General features: G+C 40.5%; 1 protein-coding gene across 1 annotated transcript in view; it reads right to left on the bottom strand.

Annotated features, from left to right (window-relative positions):
• The window catches only part of LOC126259779 (putative GPI-anchor transamidase), a 71,839-nt gene that overhangs the window by 35,534 nt on the left and 12,320 nt on the right, over positions 1-23,985 (bottom strand). Inside the window, exons 3-4 of the mRNA XM_049956786.1 lie at positions 23,390-23,525; positions 1,957-2,165 (exon numbers count right to left, since the gene is read on the bottom strand). Coding sequence (XP_049812743.1) covers positions 1,957-2,165; positions 23,390-23,525 — 345 coding nt within the window. The remainder of the gene's footprint in view (positions 1-1,956; positions 2,166-23,389; positions 23,526-23,985) is intronic.

The raw sequence follows: 23,985 nt of genomic DNA, 5'->3' as shown, positions 1-23,985 counted from the left end.
GGCTCTTCTTGTGTAAACTGCTCTGGTTGGTCTTTTGTGGGTGTGAATTCATAGTCAGGATCTGAAGTTTCACTTGATGATGATGGCGATGGTGGTGATGATAAAGATTCTAAAGTAGTGGGTGGTTCATGTGCGGGCATGTTAGGACCATGTAGTATGTATCTTATGGTTGATTTTAGATTTGGATAAATAATTTCTTTCATACTGTTCTTGTTATGCCTGCCATGCCTGCCAACTTTCACCATACAAAAATACCAGTCATCTACATGGTTTTTTTGTTCTCTCCATACCTCTGAAATCCTGAATGGTAAAGACATCTGCTTGCCTTGTGTCCATTTCCTGAAACCTGCAATGCATGTTTGACAAACAGTATGTGGTGCAAAAGTTTTGTCCTGGTCTCCTAACTTTATACCGAAGTAAGATAGATATGCTTTTATGATAAATGAGGTTATTTTCTCTGTGCTGCTTATGGGAGAGAGAGAGCTGCATATGCAACAAAACACGTCAGGGTCATTCACAGGAGAACTTCTTGATGAAGTCACCATTATTAGATTGATCTGAAATAACCTGGTAACATTGATAAACACAAATTTAACTTCAAATTTATACTCAATGACGGTGATGTGTTTGTGTACTTCTAAACAACTCGGGAAGTATCATTCTTTTCACATTTGACCACAATGAATCACTTTACAGTTTCCTGCAGTGTATATTATGTGGGAAATTTAAAGATAGGAAACTTTAGGGATTACATAAAAATTGTAAATGTTGGAAGCAAACAGATTCCATTTTCATGTAGAGCATTAAAAACCCACTCTAACAGATCCATTTTCACATAAAGAGCAGAACCATTGCAGCTCTGTGTAATTCATTAACACCTCCTTAAAATTTTGTGCAAGCCTTGACTTGCACAAATGAAACTCCTTCAGAACAATACAATCAATTTGTTTGGATGATTCTTGACAAAAACATTCAATTCATAGGAATCTCCAAGATTCTGACTATGTTGAAACAATGAAAATATGGTCATCTATTATGACTGTTTCCCTTGAATGTTCAACTTGTAAATGCATTGCAAAATGATGCCTTAACTGTTACTGCCAGCTTTCTCTGCACTCCTACTCCAATCCATAGACTTCAAACTCTAATACTTCTTGTCATGGGCTAAGTGACAGGAATGAGCAGGCCAATCCAATTCAACACACTCAAAAAAATCAAAAAGCCACTTTCTGGGAAACTGAATCAAGGAGACCAAACTGGATTTTGGCACACACACACACACACACACACACACACAGTAAACTAGTGATACATCCTTATCACCAAGAAGAGACCAGTGTTTGGCAGTTGGTGTATCTTTTACCAATAATGACTTTTCTGGCTGAAATGTGTAGCTGTTTTTTTGCTGTAAGAAGTCATGCAACGTTGTAGAGTAATATATTAGACAAGCAGCCTTTTACTGTTCATTTTTTCTGACTAATACTAAACTTTCAACTGATCTAGTACAGTTTTATGCAAATTTATCAGATCCATTGCAGCTTATAAAGCCAATATCCTGATAAACTGAATAACACACTATATTACGGAATAAGATGAATTTCATCTCCTCTATCCTCACTACAGATGTGTTCCCTCTCATCCTGGGGTCCGAGCGATCTGCCCTTCCATTTTTAACCTTCCACAGTCAAACAAATGGGCTGTCTGAAAAGCTACATAACCATTGTGTGAAAACTAATGTTTCCATGAAAACCACAAACAAATGTGATAAATGTGCTATGCACAAGCCACTACTGGAGAGTATTTAGGGCAAACAACATAGGAATGTCATGTAAGTGAAACAGTTTTAGATCGAAGTCCATCCTCTTTTATTACATATGCAGATTATATTTAAAAAAATACATACTATTTATTTCTGTAAGTGATTAAGTAAGCTGATTACAAATAACTTTTATTTACCTTCGTTTCTGCCACATCTGTTCCAATGCATCTGCAAGTTCCTGACTTGTAACCTCTTCAGAATCCTGGAATTTGAGGAAGCCATCACCTCCATGCCCAGTGAGATAAACAAGTATATTGCTGCCTTCATCTGTCAGAAGTTGCTTTGATCGTGGAGTCCCAGGGGGCAGGCGCCCTGTCAGAAGCCTTATGAAATTTTCAACTGTCACCTGGGATTTTAAAAAGAACAATAATGAAATAACTTGTTTTTAACATGATAACTCGCAAAACTTATACAAAATATATGTTAAAATATCCTTTCTTTTTAAACAGTTAATCTGTCCCAAAAGTAAAGATAGTACTTTGCAATCAAATATCACAAAAGTCAATCTCTCTGTGCAAGCAATCTGTTAGTTTATTGTAATGAAGATAACTAAGACTTGATCTAAAATTAAATAAAAAAAATATAGTGCTGGTATGCTCTTGAGTTTCTAGCCAAGATGATGACTCCAGTTTGAGCACAAAGATTTGACATTTGAGCTAATTATCTTCTCCAGAGGCTCCCGGCAATGGCCTTATAAGTATATCTGTTGCCTGGACTCCAACTCACTGTCTGTTGCAAATATGACAAAATAAATGTTTGATTCTAAATCATCATCCATTAGCATTTATCAGATTCCTCAAATTACTTGCTGCCACATGTGTCCACACAAGGACAATCACAAATGGAAGAAACATTACAATTTAACATCTCGGTGTTATCGACATCAACAATTAGCACAGTTGGAGAGAACAAGACAGGGCTGTGGACTTATTCAAAAAAGCCTTAACTGGTTTGGAGAAAGCTTGCAAAGTGTTAACCAGTACGGCTATATGGAAATCACAATCCCATTCACACTGAATATGAGTCCAGTTTGTTAATCAATGAATGAACTAAATTGATTAACAACAACAAAAATTGCTGGTTTTGCAAATATTGTTTCATTATAATGAATGGGAAATAATGGTGAGAAAACAACAAAGTATATGATCTCATGATGACCATCAGCCTATAAACAGATTCTAAGCTCCTGCAGTCTCACATATGCAATATATGCAGCTTCACTTAGTGTTATATATTCTATAATTCCCTTAGAGACCAAACAAGGGAAATGCTGCTTAGTTCTATTCCGAATTCACATCTCACCTAAGTCCAGAGGAGAAAAGATGGACAGGCATTCCTAAGACAGAAAGCAGAGCCACTTAGCAATAAAAAAAGTGAAAAATAATGAAAAAATTGGAAAATTTAATACTACTGTTAATAACGATAGAGCATCACACACAGCTGCAAAGTAAGGAAGAAGAAAATACATTCATTTTACTTTAACAAAATAAACCAACAAAATTCAAAGAAGACTAAAGCTTAGGAGGGGTTAATAGAAAGAGAGCCTCAATAAAATGTTAAAAACAAAGTACAAAGAGACAAACTGGCCAGCCAATACTTACCTTTAGGAGGCAAAATTGCAGTACTGCCGTGAAACAGTCCTCACAACTGCTGGTTCCCTCTTATCTAGGGTTCAAAGTGACCTGCCCATCCTTTCCACCTTTCCTCAAACTTTCTAACCTTCCTTTGTCACTTTTAAATGTGTCTATCAACAGTACCGGAATTTTGTCTTCTGGAGGTAAGCAGTGGCCAGTCATTCTGTCTCCCTGTAATTTTATAGTTTTCTCACATGAATTTTACTTTTGATTTAAGAAACAATAATGTTTCAGATGGCACTATTGTGAAAATAACATTAGGAGGTGAATATATCAGCAAAAGAAGCAGCAACCAAAATAGTTAAACAATTTTCAATCGGGGAGACTTACTGTATGGAATGTGAAGGAAAGACTGATTGTTGGGAACTGCATCAGATGAGATTTTAAAACCTGAGAGCTTACAAGATGGAAGATAGGGTAACGCACAAAATAGAGATTACTAACAAAACATCGTGCAAGTAGTAATAAAAGCAGGAAGATAAGTGCACTATACTTGGTAGATGGGTGAGATGGAGGTGGGGAAAAATAGACAGGTCACAAAATGCTGAGACAGAATAAATTAACATACAGTTAGAACAGGAGGGTGGTGACAACCCAGGATATGATGTAACGCCAGTTCCCACCTGCGGGTTTCTGAGAATTTTGTGTTAGTGGAAAGGGGGGACTGGGGGCGAGGGGGGGGGGTTGCAGTAGAGGGGTTAGGCATGAAGGTGGGAACTGGTGTTTACAATTTGTCCTTGATTCTTGTCATCAACCTGATCTAAATTTTGTTTACTTCTTCAGTCTCAGTATTTCTTTTCGGTAATTTTTCCTGCTTGTCACTCACTTTTAGTTTTCTATATCTTTTATTTTCGGACATGTCTATTTTTCCCCATCCCCCATTTCACCTGTCTACCACATATAATGCACTTAGTTTTCTGTTCTTATTAGCTCTTGAATGATGTTTTGTAAGTAATCTCTGTCTTGCTTATTATCCATCTTCCACTGTTAAGCTATCAGGTTTTCAAATCTCATATGGTGAAGTCCCCAAGAGCCTCCTTTCCTTCTCCTCCTGCCTGGTTAAGTCTCCCTGGACCCATCGTTCTGGATGGCTTTTTAGTAACTCTCCCCATAAGCCTCACCACTCCTTTTCCTTCACCCCTCTTCCTTTGCCTTCAACCCTTCTGCCAGAAGGAGCCACTGGCTCCAGAAATTTGCACTTTTCCATAACTTTCATGTATGTTTTCTCCTGTTGCTGCTAGGTGAACAAGTTTTTCATCTATCTAATTGTATTATCTTTTTAAAAATGGATTATTTTCATTGATAAAATAGCTAAATAGCATTATAAACAGAGTAGTGATATGAGCACAATGAGAAATGGCACATGTCACATATCACAAACACTGAAATAAAATTAAAAAATAAAATAAAATAAAGAAAAGTAAACCCATCATCAAAGGAGGTGAGATAATGTAAGACTACCAGGACTACTCTACTGCATAAGAACACCAGTTGTTACACAACATAACTGAAGAATGGGAATCAGACACAGTTAACATATTTAAAATTCACACAGTTCACATATCTAAAAATGCAGTACTGTTCTAAAATAAAACTAGAAATAAAAGATAAGCAACTAAATCCAGCAGTACAAGTAGGAACACTACAGTATTTTTTTGAAGGGTTTACAAATACTACACCCAATAACTTGGTTTTCTCTTATGCTAATGATTTTTGTTGCATATGTACATTCCTATGGTCGTGATATCTTAAATTTGGCCTAACAACTATATTACCTGCCATTTTGAATTTCTTGTGTTTGCAATTCTAGTATACTGCTAGGGTTTCATTATTGATCCTTATCTCATTCTATTCTGCTGGGTTTCTCTCAACACAGCACCCTTGTTAATTCTAGTTTTGTGGCATTTTCTCCAACCCGTTCCTTTCCTTTGCCATATCGAGAGCTCTTTCTTGTATTTTCGGCACTTGATATGTACAGTAAATGCCCGTATTAAGCAACCCACTTCAAGAAAGTTCTGTTATTAATTAAATCTCTAACAGTCTCGATGAAAATTTCAAGACAACATTCATTTTTAACAAATCAAAGCTCACTTTTAAGGAATAAATATGAAAGATTCTACAAACTAACACCCAGGGTTGATGCAATTCCTCACATATGAAACTTTGCGACTTTTCCTTTCATTTTCACACACATAGTGCTACGGAATAAATCAATGTCAATAGTGATCAGTACTTCTGGTCAACAGTTTCACGTATCATAGATTTTTGGTCAGCATCTGCAATATCACTTTTAGAGATCTTCAAAAATTGCCAATATATTTCTTTCAGTGGGAAAAAAATAAAAATAAGTACACACATAAATAAAGGAAAGTTGGCTTAATTGGAGATGGAAAAAATCACAATAGGAATTGAGGCAAATAAATGCCATCGCAATAACACATGCATACTTGGGACCTAGATCACATGCTCTGATGATATGCTGCCATAAGTTTCCAAACATAATAAATTATAATTACCTGACATTGTCAGAAGGTGAGCGATTTTCATGTCCATATAAAAAGATAAAAAAATTTCAATTTTGGAAAAACAGTTTTATAGCCCAGATCACAGTTTGATACAAATCCTGATTACTAGTTACAGCACAGCTATCTTCAGATCATCGAGTATGTGAATTATAAAGACCTTACTTGTAGCACATTGCCACCTGGCTACCGAAAACATGGAGGTAAACTCACAGAAAAGACACTCCCATGCAACACTGAGTACTCTATAATAACAGCCCTAATGGTATCAGAATGGCATACAGATATCAAAGGCTTCAGATAGAGCACATCCACTGCTGTCAGATGTATGTACATTGATAACTGGCTTCGTACCAACCTGGAAACAGTTATCAACACACACACGTTTGACAGCAGTGGATGTGTTCAATCTGATGTATTTGACACTTCTATGTATTGCTGATACAGTTATGGCTGTTATTTTAGAGTAGTTAGTGTTGAATGAGCACCTTTCTATGAGTTTACATCCATGTTTCCAGTAGCCAGATGGCAATGTGCTACAAAAATGGGCTTTATAATTCACGTAACCAATGATCTGAAGATGGCAATACAACTTTGCTGAAATAGTAATCAGGACACACATCAACTGTGATCTGGGCAATAAAACTTCAATTCTGGAAGTCTTTTTACAATAATATAATATGTTCAGTTGTTTGCCATTGCTGATTTATGTATACATCCACAATACTTTTGTGGAGTTATTGAATGTAAACAAAGGATGCTTACCACTTAGTAGAAACAAACAATGGAAAATCTCAGATGGAATAATGACAATATTATGGAAAGGATAGATTGATACTCACCATATAGCTGAGACATTGAGTTGCAGACAGGCACAACAAAAAAAAAACTACTAAATGTTTATATGATGAGTAGCAATCTACCCTTTTCATAATATTACTGTTTTATCACAAACAAACACGATGTATCGAAGAGAGATAGAGAGAGAGAGAGAGAGAGAGAGAGAGAGAGAGAGAGAGAGAGAGCAGCAAGTGAAATACAGGTTATGCGTAGCACTGAACACATTGACAGGACAACAGTAATAAAGCACAAAGAATAGGCCGAGCATTGTTTATGACTGTTTAAATAATACTGTTTCTTTGGCAGCTCACCAGAGCACAAAAGGAGGCTGACCCAGGTGGCCTCTATAAGCTCACCTGTGAACTGTGTGGACATGAGATCTATGAAATTACATGTCCTGAGTGAAGGTACATCCCACCTTCCTTCTAAAGGGTGGGAAAACCACATACATACATACAAACGTACAAACATACACCAGGCACAGAAAAAAAGCCCTGGTACCGAAAAAGAGTACTGATACCAAAAAAGCACTGGTCACACAGTACACTGAGATTACTAGTCATGGAAAACATCAATGATGACCCTGATGTCCTTTTGATCGCTTGACGATAGTGGCTGCTGCAGCATGCAGAGGGCAGGCACCAGCGAGTAGAGGTGGAAGTGATGCAGAGACTGTTTGGTGTGCTGTCTTTCCTCTTGTGAGAGGTCGTACAGCAGGACTGGGGAGAGCATCCCAATGACATCCTTGTCAAGGTCAGTGGTCAGTGCCAGAGACATCAGGAGGGGCGTTGGAGATGAGTGCCATACAGGACCCAGTGACGGCTGCAGCATCTCAGGTGCAGCAGGGGCTGCAATGGCAATGGCAGTCTAGGAGTCGAAGCGGAGGCAGGGACCCCAGATAGCGATCCAGCAGGCAGCGTCCCCCGCTGTGGCGTGATCTGGACCATTTGTGACACAGGAAGAGGCACTGGCAGGTAGGGGGGAAGTCGGTGGGCTCTCTGTATGAGACCCCGCCACGAATGCCACAGCTTGTCAAAATGAGGGGACGGCCACCCATCAGGAGTGTGGATGATGCACAGGTGCAGGCCCTGGTGACACACGCAGTTCGGCCTGCAACTGAAATCATGAGCTCAGACAGATGCACCCAGTCGGAACTGTTGTGGAACCAGTGATGCCAGTGGATGGCATCAGATGTAGCAGGTGAAGGATGGTCTGTTGTTACTATCATGGAGCAGCTCTGTCATGCTCTTGTTCCCCACTGGAGTGAAAGACTATGAATTCAAAAAACGGTCTAATGCAGCTTAGTGGGCCTGTTGGATACATACTTCCGCATTAGAATTTTAAACGCCCAAACCATTTGTTCGGCCTCGCCATTACATTGAGGATGAAACGGGGGAGCTGTGAGATGGTGATCACCACTGGCCGGAGAAAATGATGCAAATTCCTGAGAAACAAAGGGGGGAGGGGGTCATTATAGGTAACCGTGGTATATGGAAGTCCCTCAATCGCAAAAATCTTAGACAGGGCCAAAACAGTGGCCACATGGACATGGACAGATGACGTGTCTCATAGGGAAACTTGGAACAGGTGTTCAGTACAATGAGCCAATACTTATTTAGGAAGAATCCAGCAAAATTGTTATGTAGGACACTCCCACGGGCGCTGCAGCGTGGGCCAGGGGGAAAAAGAGGTCTGCAGTGCAGCCTGTTGAAGAACACATTGAATGTAAGTAGCAATAAGCTGTGTAAAGTCTCCATCCACACCTGGTCAATCCATCCTCACCTGGTCAATACAGATGCTGGTGGGCCAAAGCTTTGGTGTACCCAGGGAGCAGCGTTCTCCATAGCTAACGAAAGAATCCTGTCAAACACAGAAAGGTGGGGCAGTGCTACCAAAAAGAGAGGACCCAACTAAGCACAGGATGCAAAGCGATGGCCAATGCTATCGTTCTAGTTCTCGGTATCTAAATAGAAACAAAGCAACTCGTGCTGATCGAACGCTGGGTCCGGCCTCATCAGAAGGTGAGATAAAGCATCGGCATTAGCATGTTGCGCCGTCAGCCGGTAAAGGATCTGACAATGATAACGGGAGAGGGAGAGAGCCCACCGCTGCAAATTATGTAATGCCTTGTCCACTATGAAAGCCAAAAGCTTAAAAAGTGCAACCAACGGGCTTGTGACCCATGAAAAGTGGAAATTAGAACCATACAAGAAGATGCAAAATTTCTTGAGGGCAAACACAATCACTAAAGCCCCTTTTTCAAACTGGGAATACCACTGAGGAGCAGGAGATCAAAGTCTTAGACGCATAAGCAATGGGTTGTTCAGACCCATCCACATATTTTTGCACGAACACCATGCCAAGACAGTGACTGAAAAGTGGCCAGACATGATTGTAGCTTAGATTTAAGCAAAGTGAATGTTCTGTCATAAGCTTGGGCCCAGAAAAAAGGGCACATTTTTATGCAAAAGCATGCACAGGGGCTGAGCAACAGACGATGTGTACAGTATAAACTTGGGTAGTACACAACTTTACCTAGAAAGGCCTGCAGTTCCTTAATGGAGATTGGCCGCAGAAAAGCTGCAATTGTATTAATGCGGTGGTTGAAAGAATCTGAAACAATGATACTGTCAAGGTAATTGATGCAGCCAGGCACAGAGGCTGTCAGCTGTTCAAATAAATGCTGAAAGATTGTGGGTGTGGCAGTGATTCCAAAAGGCAAGTGTTGATATTGGTATAGGTCGAAAGGTGTATTGACAACAAGAAGGCACCTGGTGGCCTCATCCAAGAGGATTTGGTGATATGCTTCCGATAAATCAATCTCGGAAAAGCATTGGCCATCTGATAATTTTGCAAGCAACTTGTCATGGTGGAGCAAAGGGTATGTATCTATCATGGACTGTGCATTTATTGTGACAGTGAAGTCGCCGCAGAGGTGAAGCTTGCCAATCAGCTTCTTATTGATGACCTGAGGCTTGGTCCATTCGCTGGGAGAAAGAGGCTCAATGACATCAAGTGACGTTAAATGGACTAATTCGCCCTTGATAGAGTCACACAATGTACCTGGAACTTATTGTGCCTGAAAATACTAAGGGTGGGCAGACTCTTTCACGGCAATGTGAGCCTGAAATCTGGTAGCACAACTGGGCCCAGGGAAAAACAGTGACGAAAAGTCAGAGGAGAGGGACTCCAGTTGCTGATACAGAACTAGATCTGACATTAAATGTACCTCATCAGAAATAGAGAAACTGAAAGTGTGCCTAACAGGGGTTGACTGAGGAACTTCTGATACCTCCAGCCATGCAGCAATGTGACTGCCTGCGGCCTGGGACACTTCAAAGGACAGTGCTACACTGAGCACATCCTTCAGTGTCGGATTCTCACACTGAAGTGCTTTCTCGTACACTTTCCTATCCAGGGGCAGATGAATAACAACATCATGATCCATGTGATCAGCATAGGATTTGTGATGGGTACTAGTGACAAATTTAGGCAAAGAAAGATGAACTGCAGCTCCAGCTTAGCAACCACTTTCAAATTCTGCAGGAAGAGGATCCACAAATGAACCCAGAATAAGTGTGGAAAAAAGTCAAGGATCCAGTAAATGAGGTGGTATATACAGTCATAAAGAAGCAAAACAGGGGCAAGATGATTTGGTTTGGGGACGAATGCATTAAGGCATTAGCTGAGAGATGAGAAGCCGAGGAGAGCTGGCTTCGAGGTGTAGATTTTGAGCAAGGCAAAGCACAATTCAAAGAGATATGGAGAACTGCCTGCTCAACCCTGAGTGGAATGTATATGTGTATGTATGCCAAAAGAGTGGCAGAGGTGGCTCAACATGGTTTCTGGGGAAAGGAGGTGCAGAAGATGTATTGTAAAGTTAACTTGTGGGGACACAGTGTACCACTGTTGTTCATTGTGTGTGTGTGTGTGTGTGTGTGTGTGTGTGTGTGTGTGTGTGTGTGTGTGTGTGAAAAAAAACAGGAAACTAACCTTTGTCGCCATAAATTTGTCAAGGGCAATAATGGGATCATACTTATATTCAACACTGCTGAAAGATGGAAACAATACTTCAGTGAGCTCGTCAACTACGATGAACCTAAAGATCTGTTCGAATTTTAACCTCCTGACACTATAGTTTTCGATTGTCCATAGTTTTAGATTATCCACCAAATATACTGGAGCAAATAAAGAATCAGACAATGAAACTGAAGAATACAAAAGTGCAAGAGAAGATGGAACCCATGCAGAAGTCATTCAAACTGAAGGGGAGGGACGCCACAGAAAATTCACCAACTAATCAAAAGGATCTGGATTTTGGAGGAGACCCCAGAAGACTGGAAGACAGAGGTCATCTGACCTAATTACAAGAAAGGTGACAAAATGGATTGCATCAATTACAGAGAAATCACTCTCCTGAATGCCTACTGTACGACCTTCTCCAAATGAATAACAGATAGAATCCAGCCATTTGCAGAAGACATGATTACTGAATATCAGAGAGATTTTGGGAAAGACCGTTTGGCAGTTGACAACACCCAATTGTGATGCAACAGCTTACTGAGAATATGTGGAACATGACAAAAACCCGTATGTGCTCCTCAAAGGTTTTAAGAAGGCATATGACTGCGTCCATAGGGCAAGCCTGATGAACTGCATAACTGAGTTTGGAATACGCAAGAAACACACAGAGTGAGACACCATGGTGGCACCTGAAAGAATGAGAAAGGTGAAAAAATATTCGAAAAAATTGATTAAAATGTGAAAAAATTATTTCAATAAACAGATATGGCAAAAATGAACTGTTTTCATTTTTGATAGACCCCAACCACAAACACCAATTCAGACCGTAATAAATTTCTCTATAATGATCCTCTGTTGCATATTTAAAAATATGATATGCCTGAAAGGCAACAGAACAGCAGCCAAAATGAATAAGTTTTCTAGAAAGAGAGATGCTACAAAGGAGATGCTCAGGAAGGGTGTTACCTTGGGCATTGGCCAGAAACGTTATGTAGACTCACAATGTATCACATGAGCTCATGTGTTGAGCCACGAGGGCAGCAGTGCACTGGCAGTGACCATTTATGGTCATACTCAACACCCCGCAGGATGCTGTCCGGAAGCGCCAACTTGGAAGGGCAGTTGGCCTGCCACATAGTATAAAGATGGAGGTGCTGTAGCCCATGAGAGAGAGTTCAGTACAGATATTAGTCCAAGAGGGTCATTTGTGTAGGTGGTGGTGGTTCTGAGCACTATGGGACTTAACATCTGTGGTCATCAGTCCCCTAGAACTTAGAACTACTTAAACCTAACTAACCTAAGGACATCACACACATCCATGCCCGAGGCAGGATTCGAACCTGCGACCGTAGCAGTCGCGCGGTTCCGGACTGCGCGCCTAGAACCGCTAGACCACCGCGGCCGGCCATTTGTGTAGGTCAGACCCGGGACGTAGACTAGTCGTATTCGATCTGGCTCTGCTTGCTCTCATGCTTAGACATGTACTTCCCTCCATGGGATTTTCCAATCAGGAGTAGTGTACTTTCATTCAAGCTATTGTCGAATTCTTGCTCAGACAAGCAATTAAAGATTGTAGTTATTCAAATCTCACCTTTGTTCAATTATTTCCTGACCGAGTTCCATAACTCCTTCAAACTTCCTGTTAGCCATCTCCACGTGACTGGATGGACCTCCTTCAGTCTCCATTGTCATTGAGTGTCTAGACGGTTCACTGGGTGCAACTTAGGGACCTTATTTTCTGGTGCCAGGTGTGTGGGGTTGGTTGTGGATTAGTGTGAGCTGTCCCACCATGAGTAATAGGAACAGGTTACCTCTCTTTGGAATACTGAACCTGCTCAGCCCGAAGTCAAGCAAATTGATGGAATGGCTTTGAGAACTCCTTTTGCACTACTTGAATAACCCATACACAGACCAGTGGCAAAGCCAGGAGGCAGGAGAGTTCCTGAGAAGAAGATGAAGAAGAAGAAGAAGACGGTCTCTATCCAGTGCCAAGGAAAGGATGGCGCCTGGAAAAGACATAAGAAGAGGCCAAGACCAGATCAGCAGACAGACGGCACCTGGGGATGGAGTGGTCATCCCGGGAAGTGGCTGGGGGCAGTGCAGCCTCAACAGGAGCGGATGGACGGTATCTGGGATCGAAGAGAACAAACCGAAAAGTGGCCAGGAGCGGCTGATGGCACTGCAAGGATATGCACAATGGTGTGAGGGCACCCAGCAGTCACAGAGGGTAGCATGTGGTTGCAGATGACACGCGGAGGTGGTGCATCGGCACCGGCAGTTGCGGACAGCGGTGCGAGGTCACAGACGATGGTGTGAGAGGTAGCCAACAGCAATGGCAGCTGCACTGGGCAGCACGGGGTTGCAGATGATGCACAGGTAGTACTACAACAGCACCTGTGGTGACAGACAGTGGCACAGGTAACAGTCTGTGTGAGGGTAGCCAGCACCGGCCGCGGCGCAGATGGACACTCGAGGTTCCAGATGGTGGTGTAAGACAGCAGAAGACAGACATCAGCAGAGGCAGCAGACGGCGCACAACAGCAACAGTGTTAATTCCAATAGTGATTTGTAAGACTAGCAGGCATATCATGAGATGGAGATAATGTTTTGGGCACAGGTTCTGATGCGTCTGAGTCACAAAGTAGGTAATTTGTTAGTTTGTCAGATGCGATAAAATACCGCAATCATTTGATGGCACTACGACCACTCTAAATGAGTTCCTTGACAAGTGTGACCAAGTGTTTGAACTTACAGATACAGAGCAGCATGATTCCCTTTTGATATTTGTTAAAATCTAAAACACTGGGTCAGCATGTAGCAAGTTATTAGTCACAGACCTAAGTGCTGCTTAGCAAGTTGTGAATGCCATTTTACGAGGACATTATGCTACTAAAAGAATACTTCATTTCTCCGCAGATCAGATGTTTCCAAGTCGGCAAGAATGTGGGGAAAATGTAGCTCAGTGGGCCTCGAGGCTGGATACCTTGCAGCATCATTTCTTGGAAGCAATCAGAGGTACTATGTGAGAATTGGAGCTACAAGGCAGCATTGCTCTCATTTGGAGATAAGGTTGAGCAGCGTTTATCCAAGGGATTTATGATGAGTTATTAAACACGATTTTCCGAAACTCCTTCACCAAAAACGATGAAGTAAATATTCATGAATTCCAATCAAGAACAACTGCCAAGATGAGAAACATAGAAATAGATATCCTCGGTGTTGCAAAGCAGCTTAAATCACTTAATAAAAGCAAGGCTTCCGGTCCAGATTGTATACCAGTCAGGTTCCTCCCAGAGTATGCTGATAAAATAGCTCCATATTTGGCAATTATATACAACCACTCGTTCACAGAAAGTACCGTACCTAAAGACTGGAAAATTGCTCAAGTCACACCAATACCCAAAAAAGGAAGTACGAGTAATCCATTGAATTACAGGCCTATATCACTAATGTCGATTTGCAGTAGGGTTTTGGAACATGTACTGTATTAGAACATTATGAAGTACCTCGAACAAAATGATTTATTGACACGCACAGATTCAGAAAATATCGTTCTTGTGAAACACAACAAACTCTTTATACTCATGAAGTAATGAGTGCAATCAACAGCGGATGTCAAATTGATTCCATATTTATAGATTTCCAGAAGGCTTTCGACACCGTTCCTCACAAGTGTCTTCTAACCAAACTGTGTGCCTATGGAATATCGCCTCAGTTGTTTGACTGGATTTGTGATTTCCTGTTAGAAAGGTTACAGTTTGTAGTAATAGACGGAAAGTCATCAAGTAAAAAATAAATAATATCCGGCGTTTCCCAAGGAAGTGTTATAGGCCCTCTATTGTTCCTGATCTATATTAACGACATAGGAGACAATCTGAGTAGCCATCTTAGATTGTTTGCAGACGATGCTGTCATTTACAGTCTTGTAAAGTCATCAGATGACCAAAATGAATTGCAAAATGATTTAGGTAAGATATTTGTATGGTGCGAAAAGTGGCAATTGACCCTGAATAAAGAAAAGTGCTAAATTTCGATTATGCGATAAGTCACACAAATCTGAAGGCTGTAAATTCAACTAAATACTTAGGGATTACAATTACAAATACCCTAAATTGGACTGATCACATAAATAATGTTGTGGGTAGAGCAAACCAAAGACTGCAATTCATTAGCAGAACACTCAGAAGGTGCAAAAGGTCTATTAAAGAGACTGCTTACACCATGCTTGTCTGCCCTATTCTGGAGTATTGCTGTGTGGTGTGGGATCCGCATCAGATGGGGCTGGCGGATGACATTGAAAAAGTACAAAGAAGGGCAGCTCATTTTGTATTATAGCGTAGTAGGGGAGATAGTGTCACAGACATGACATGTGAATTGGAGTGGCAATCATTAAAACAAAAGTGTTTTTCATTGCACCGGGATCTTCTCATGAAATTTCAATCACCAGTTTTCTCCTCCAATTGTGAAAACCTTCTGTTGGCACCCACCTACATAGGAAGAAATGATCATCATGATAAAACAAGAGAAATAAGGGCTCTCACAGAAAAATTTAAGTGCTCGTTTTTCCTGTGCGCCGTTCGAGATTGGAACGGTAGAGAGATGTACATTCATTTGACCCTCTGCCAGGCACTTTATTGTGAATAGCAGAGTAATCACGTAGATGTAGATGACTGGATAAATACAATAGTGCTGCATGACGTGAGCAGTTAAAGTTAGCAGAGGCTATACAGATAGCTCTTAAACAGGATGGCATAATAGTCTTGATCTGAGAAAAGATGATTGCCCGAGGTGGTGGTATGGTGCCGCGGGCCGAGAAGAAAGCCACCAAATGTTTCACATGTGGGAAGCCAGGCCATAAGGCATGAGTGTGTCATGGAGATAAAAGAATAAGAAAGGTGGAGCCGGATGTATCAAGAAAAGGTAGGGAAACAGACCAGTCATGATTAGTGAGGTGCTCGGAAGGTAATTTGCTAAGTCATAGAGGCCCATACATGCATTTGAAGTGTGTAACGTGTTTTAAATGCAAACCAAATGGTCATTATGCGAGACACTGCCCAGAAAGCGTTTGCCGTGTACATAATGCACACACGAGAAGTTAAAGCCAGGAAACTAAGTAAGGACATAGGAAAGCAGTCACCTTACACCTTACCTGGAAAAAAATTAACAGTTGACTGTGAAAGTAAAAATGAGTTTATACAATTGGAGTTTCTGGGTGGCATTACAAATCACCTGAGATTTCTCATAGATAGTGGTGCACAGTTAAGTCTAGTTCGGAGTAGTAGCTTGAGAAATGGCAGAGATTATAATCCAGCCAATTGTATTAGGATTTGCAGAATTGCTAATATGGTTCCAAGGACTGAGGGAACTGTGACTCTCGAATTAAGAACGAGAAACGGAATGCAAGTGAGGGATCATTTCCAAGCAATTGGGGGGTTGGGGGTGGGGGGGTGGGGGGATATGGAGTCATAATTAACTATGCCACCAGAAGCCTGTGGATCCACAGGGAATGGATCAGAATGAAGACGAGCAAGAGTGTAAGCTTTTCCCGGTGCAGACTGGTATTAGAAGTTGGAAACTTGCTAATACAGTTGTGCAGGTACAAGAAAGAGAAGGCTCTTTCAGGGAAACCTCAGACACTGAATGAAAGGCTCATAAGAAAAGGAAGATGGAGTCACAGGACGAGCTCTGCGTAGTACATTCGAAGAAAATAGTGGGCTCTTGTGAGAGACTCTTAAGTGCAAAGCAAGAAACATGTGGAAAGGTGAGTGCGAATAGTGACAGAAACTCATGTACTGTCGGAACGCAAAAGAAGCAGGCAACAGGTAAAGCTAGAGAGAAGTGAAAAGAGCACAAACAAATTGTTTAAGTATTAAGAAGAGGACCCCAGGAACAATGGATTTGTTGAATACAAATAAAGGCAAATGGAATGAGAGTGGCTATCATTCAGCAAATGGAATGAGAGTGGCTATCATTCAGAAACAGGAAATCACCACAGGCTTGTATTTACCTGAGACATTAGTAAAAGCAGAATCAGGAGAATGCCTAACAAGTGTGCTCACTACTACAGTTGAAAGTGTGTCAGTAGACTGCCCATGGGTGATGGCAGAAGCAGTTCCGGAGTGGACATTGTTGCAGCAGTCGTTCAGTGTGAACCGTGTCAATGAAACTAGGTTGCAGCTGAAATCCAGAATAAGTGTACTAAAGGAGAACATTCACATGAGACATCTGGATGAGAAAGAGAAGACAGCAATCATAGAATTATGCACAACATACAGCGACATTTTCCATTTGCCTGGAGACATATTATCCTACATGGATAGTATCAGGCAACTGCTATCGGAAGCAGAAGGTAGGGTGATATGTTCACGATCCTGCAGAATACCACAAGCACAAAAGGGGATGCTCCAAAAGGAAATTGAGAAGATGTTAGAGGATTACATTATAGTACCAAGTAAAAAATAGTTGGAATTCTCACTTGATTTTAATTCCAAAAAAGACGGATGCCAGTGGAAAGCCCAAGTGCCGAATAGTCATAGACAATAGGTGACTTACTGAGAAAGGATATTATCAAGTATTATTAGACGAACAGGATTGAGAAAAGACAGCTTTCAGTATGACGTATGGGCATTTCGTGTACAAACAAATGCCCATGTGTCTTAAAGCAGCTCCTAGTACATTTCAAAACTTACTGAACTGTGTCTTGACATGGCCACAAGATGACAAATTGTTCATCTATTTTGATGACATGGCAACTGACGAAGGTATTCGAAATGCTTAGACTCCACAATTAAAAACGACAAGTGCAAGTTTTCGCAAAAGGAAGTGTGCTATCCGGGTCGTATTTTATTGGCCCAGGGCTTGGGGCCAGATCAACAGAAGGTCAAGGTGATCAAGGATTACCCACAACCCAAAACAATCACACAATTGAAAGTGTATTTAGTCCTTGTCGGATACTACCGGCATTTTATAGGCAACTTTAGAAAATCACGAAGCCGCTACATGACATATAAAAACAGAAGTGCCTTACACATGAGGTGTTGTGCAAGAAAATGCTTTTCAGCATTTGAAAGAGAAGCTGATCAGTCCGCCTATAGTAAAGTACCCGGACTTTGTAAAGGACTTCATAATTACGATGGATCCTAGCATCTCAAGTGCTGGAACGATTTTAAGTCATGTACACTTCGAGAATGTTGAACAAGGCAGAAAGAGGGCACAGTACAACTGAGAGGGAGATGTCGGCCATTTGTTGGGCAGTGAAATATTTGAGACTGTACGTATTTAGAAGAAAATTCCTGATATGTATTGAACCCCTAACATGTGTAGGCTGTATATCAGATCCATCATCCAAATTGATGATATTCAGGTTAAAGCTGGAGGAATATGGCTATCAGATCCTGTACAAGTGTGGCAAATGAAATCAAATCACCAATGCACTCTTGCTAGGGAGAGAGACCAGGGCGGCTCATACGTGACCATAAGGTGACAGTAGCCTAGGTCAAGATACGGCAGAAACAGAAGCCATAGTGGAAGACAGTGACCAAAAAGCAGACAATGACAGCAGGGCTGTTGGCGCAAGTGAGCAGGCTGCAGGTGCGGGTGACAAGGTCACAGGACACGAAACTGCTGATCTGAAAACAGTAAAAGACATTATTCGGGAGTGCGAAAGGGGCATCAAAGAAATAGAAAAGTATATCCGGTAACAAGAGACAGCTGAGACAGGAAAGACAGAAGAAATAAGTACAACTGGACAAGCCGCAATATTAAAAGAGTTTCATGATTCTCCCACTGGAGAACACCATGACAACATAGGAGGAACCTATGAATGAATGAAGAAGTACTGAGTACAGATTGGTTGAACAAAGATATAGATGAATATATCTGGAAACGCGAAAGTTGTCAAGAGAATAAGCTCACAAGGACACATATAAAGATGCCTCTAGAGATTACGAAGACGTCTAATCATGTTTTCGAAGTGTATGATATTGGCATAGTAGGTCCATTAAACCAGATGGACAGAGGGAACAAGTGTACCTTTACATTTCACGATGCAGTGGCGAAGTTTATGGTAGATGGATCCATTGGAAGGCAAGATGCTGACACAGTAGCGAGGGAGTTAGTTGAGAACGTTATACTGAGATATGGAATACAGTCAGTATTGTTAAGTGATATGGGAAGTAATTTCGTGAGACTATGAAAAGAGTATGTAACTACCCACCCACCAAGAAGATACAAACAACAAGTTACCACACTCAAACAAACCAAGTGATAGAGAGATCACATCAAACATTAAAAGAGAAGTTGCGACACTATGTAAATAGAGCACAGACAACAGGTTCCATTCAAGGTTTTTGTGTATAACACAACACCGTATAGTGCCACAGGTTCCATGTTCTTTGGAAGAACATGAAAGGTCCAGGGATACTACAGAAAGAACTGGCAGAGGTGAAGTATGATTTTGATGATTATGTGGCACAGCTAAAGGAGTGCTTGCAAGAAGTGCACCAGTGTGCAAGTACACAGAATGTGCAATGTTGAACAAAAGGAATATTATAATAGGACTCAAAATCCACAGGAATTTCATTGTGGGAATAAGATTCTGTTGTTTGATGAGAGCATATGTGTGGCAGATCACATAAGCTAGATACACAATGGTGACTCGTACATGGTGGAATGAACAAAGGGGCCTAATGTTGTAATCTGTAAGAAAAGAAATAAATATCTCACAGTTTATGCCAACTGGCTGAAGGAGATTTTCTAGTTGGAGCCACGTAGTACAAGTGCATCAGAATGCAGTGAAGAACACACGTCCCTCTTTAACGTAAGAGAAACAGAAAAGGTACTGGGTCTGACTGGGCAATTGCCACTGCATGAATCCCATACCCAGAAACGAGTAATCAAACTTTATGGGTGAGGTCAGTAAGATTCTGTTCAGAACACTAGACAAAGATGACACCGTGTACGTCAAGGTGAAGATAGAATCATTATGAAGAACTTCAGAAATGATCTCAATTTCTCTCAAAGCAGAACCCTTCAAAACATGAACCAAAAATATTTGAAGTTTGTTTTCTATTTCTGTAATCAACTTATGGATCAAATGTGTGTGGCTTTGAAAATGTTGTGTGGATTACTGAATAGTTCTGTAGGTGAAATTACGAAATGAAATTCTGCTTTTAAAAAGCATTCATAATAGCACTGTAGGTCTTGGACTGAACAGTAGCAGAATTCGTTTTTAGAGGTGTATGCTTAAGAAAGTAATACTGAATACCACCCATTGTTCCAAAATCCTGTTGGCCGAAGGCTCTATAGTAAGGCATCTTGTGGTCGTAAGCCTCAAAAACTTGTGGTATGGAATGTTACACTCTGACTGAATTCCTTTGAATTCTTCCCAGTGAACAGGTGAAATGTCAACACAATGGTAAAAACTGGCCAGAAATTCAGCTGCTTATTCACCTAAACACTCCAAGGCCTTTAAATATGGATTACGCATTGTATGAATGTTGCAAGTTCCAATGTTTATGAGTTGTCTGCCTCATGTCTGCTGGACATCACCGTCTAAAAGCCTAAGTACTTTCTTTTTTTTTTATTGATGTACATCCATCTGAAACCCCGCATAAGGCATTTATTTAGAGACAGGACACTGTGTCACATAATTTCTGATGTAACATTTCACCTTCTGCTTTGATAATAAAGAAATTTCTTAGGTGATGCTTTTCTATGCAACACTTCCTCTCTGACCAAAATAAAACAGTTATTTGCAATTTTTTTCCTTTAAAATTGAAGTTTCATCAAAACTCAACATGCAATATGATGAACCTGATGTTTCTAATGTATATGCCTGGAAATATGGTTAGTAAGTATCTTATTTTCTTATATGTACATGTGTTTATGTTGTTGTTGTCTTTAGTCCAGTGACTGGATTGATGCAGCTCTCCATGCTACTCTATCCACTGCAAGCTTCTTCACCTCTGAGTAACTACTGCAACCTACATCCTTCTGAATCTGTTTAGTGTATTCATGCCTTGGTCTCCCTATACAATTTCTAACCTCCACGCTTCCCTCCAATACTAAATTGGTAATCCCTTGATGCCTCAGAACATGTCCTACCAATCGATCCCTTCTTCTAGTCAAGTTGTGCCACAAATTCCTCTTCTCCCCAATTCTATTCAGTACCACCTCATTAGTTATGTGATGTACCAATCTAGCATTCTTCTGCAGCACGCAGCTGTATATGTATGATGATTAGGTCCCATACTCCACAGAGCATAGAGGACGATGCGGGAGACCCGTACTGCCGTACTAGGTAAGGTCCTAGTGGAGGTGGTTTGCCATTATATATAACACAAAAAAATCAGAAAGGAACAATCTATCTCAAATTTCAGACTACCCCATGTTGGATTTTTTTCACCATCAGGACATTTTGAAAAATTAAATGAATGAATATGAATGCATAAGCTTAAAAACAAAAGTATATATCTTATTTTCTTTCTAAAAAGAGCCAAAAAAGTTTGAAAATGTGAACAAAAATTTGAAAACATGACATGAAAGGGTCATTATAGGTGAGACAGGTGAACTGGTAGCTCAGTTCATGTTTGGCTCACCGATTCAAAAAGTGAAGAGAAGTCAGGGTTGAGACAAAGAGATTGTGTGTCACCGATATTGTTCAACTGGCACTCAGAAAGATAATGAGGGAAGCTTTCTATAAGAATATCAAGGGGATCGAGGCAGAAACAGAGAAAATCACATACATCACATTTGGTGGCAGCAAACAGAATTGGTCTCCTTGTGAATGAATCAAAGACCGAAAAAATGGTCATGAACACTGACTCATGCCAATTCAAGACACCCAGTCCAACATTCAGTAGTCACAACCTGGTAATACAAAAGGGATCATAATTCTAAATATCTGGGGGCAATCTTTACAGAGGATGTACAGTATGAGGCAGAAATCAAAGCGAGTATCCAAGCCATAAACCAATCATACTTCAGTCAGAGTCAGCTTTTTAAATTGCACAGCCTCTCAAAGAATTTCGAACTCCAGCACTGATCCAGCATGTAGTGCTGTGTGGTTTCAAAACTTGGGAGTGAACATAAAAACGACAAATTATCTTCTCCTTTTCGAGTGAAAGTCTTAAGAAAGATCTACAGCTCAGTACAAGATGAGACCATTACAGAATAGAGGATCCGGCATAATTGTGAGCTGGATGAAACCTACAATAGACCAAACATGAGGGGAAGCAAGCAGCTCATATAGGCAGGACACGTCGCTTGGGCGGATAAACACCGATGGCCTTTTAAACCTGTGGATTTTATTCCCTGTGGAAAAAGCCCGCTAGGAAGACCACAGAAATGATGGAGAGATGGAATCCATAGGACTTGCTGTAGTTTGGCATAGGGGCTCACTGCCAACAAAAGGCACAAAACCAAACTCAGTGGAAGAACCACCTCATATCTGTGCGTGTTTCTCTGGGCCCAACTGTGTGAAGTACTGGTAAAGTATCGCCTCATTCAATGACTGGAACAACTAGTGAAAATCACTTTTCCGCAGTGAGCTATGACAATATGATGTTACTTCCCTATGAGCATTTTCTTTAATTTGTCAACAGCCACAAATTTCTTGAAGCAAGGTTATGACTATGAAGTGGGAGCTACTCTTTGCTAGATTGTGGTTTGGTAAAAACTTCACACAAGTTACAGATTGTAAGCTAGTGAACAGCTTGCCTGTTTAATCACGCTTGCCTGTTTAATCACAGATGGGGCTATTTTCTCCTTATTGCAAGCATAATTCAATGTCAAACCTGTAAATAACTGTACCCTTTCACAGTGTCATCCAGTGGAGAATATTTGTGGTAAATAACACTACAATGTTCAATGTACATAATCAACAATGACTTTTGTATTTCTGTGATTTTTCAGTGCTTTCTTTGACTTTGGGGAATGAAGCATTACCCACTCAAAGAACTAGGTCTCTGTTTTGGTGTCTCCAGCATACATCCATGTTTCTTCTCAAAAAACTTCCTTAAAAACCTTCAAATCATTTCTGGCAGTATAAAACATGTTAGGATAGAACAAACTTCATTGCCACAAACTGCAACCCCAAGTTAAGCATCTGAATTTTGGAAACAGTTTACCGCGCAATACCACACTGGGCCTCAAGTTTCCTACGCAGCACCCCATACATACTTAAATTTCCAGAAGCTTTAATATATTTTGGTTTTGCGGATCAGAGAACACTCTCAGTTGATCAGCAGCTATCTTGAAACTATCAGTAACAATCATTAACTTTTAGAAAAGAAAGGCTGTATAAAATGATGTGGAGAGAAGAAAGTCACACCTAGTATTATATCTTCATCTATACTCTGCAAGTGACTGGTGAATTGCACGGCAGCGGGCCCCACCCCCACTGTACAATTGTTATGGTTAGTTCCCATAATATTCAAGTGCTGAGGGTGGAAAGAATGATGTGGAGCAATACAACGTATATGAAAGGAGTTGGTTCATTTGGCTAAGCTTATTAAGTAAAGAGAATATAATTTCTCTGTTATTAAAATTACCTCGTATCCTCTATAGTCAACTTCTACATCATCACCATACACATTTATATTCTGATTTATATTGTTAAAAACTGTGGCAGGCCTAGGGTTTCTCGGGTTGCAGGCCATGTCATCAGCTACCATCAAAATGATTTGGCTGGAAAAAGTAAAAAAAAAAAAAAACACTCATAAGAAATGTTTATTTGTTTCATTTTAAAGTAATTAAAAAAGTCAAAATTATATTACAATTAAATTTCAAACTTAAAAATGTACTTCACTGGCTATTCAGAATTACTGATTTTCAAAAAGAAAACAATTGTGTCAGTACCACAAAACAAAAAGGTAACTATGTACAAGGTCCAGTTTCATATCATGCATGATCGAAACATTAATCAACAACAACCCTCGATGGCTGATGATTTTACATTCTTGGTCTGCTCACTTCTGTACTCAACTTCTCTTGGCATTTTTAATCTGGATGGTTCTAACATTCAATAGTTGTTTTCAAACTATCTGTGTTACATAATGATGAAAGAACTATTAAAAAGTGCTTAAAGCAAGTAATATATTCAATATATCATCTTAATTGTTTCAGACGTGAGTTCTTAGTGAAGCAC

The sequence above is a fragment of the Schistocerca nitens genome, chromosome 5 (genome assembly GCF_023898315.1).
Source record: "Schistocerca nitens isolate TAMUIC-IGC-003100 chromosome 5, iqSchNite1.1, whole genome shotgun sequence".
Lineage (NCBI taxonomy): Eukaryota > Metazoa > Arthropoda > Insecta > Orthoptera > Acrididae > Schistocerca > Schistocerca nitens.
Note: the sequence above shows the minus strand (reverse complement) of the source record. Positions and strands in the feature narration are given on the sequence as shown.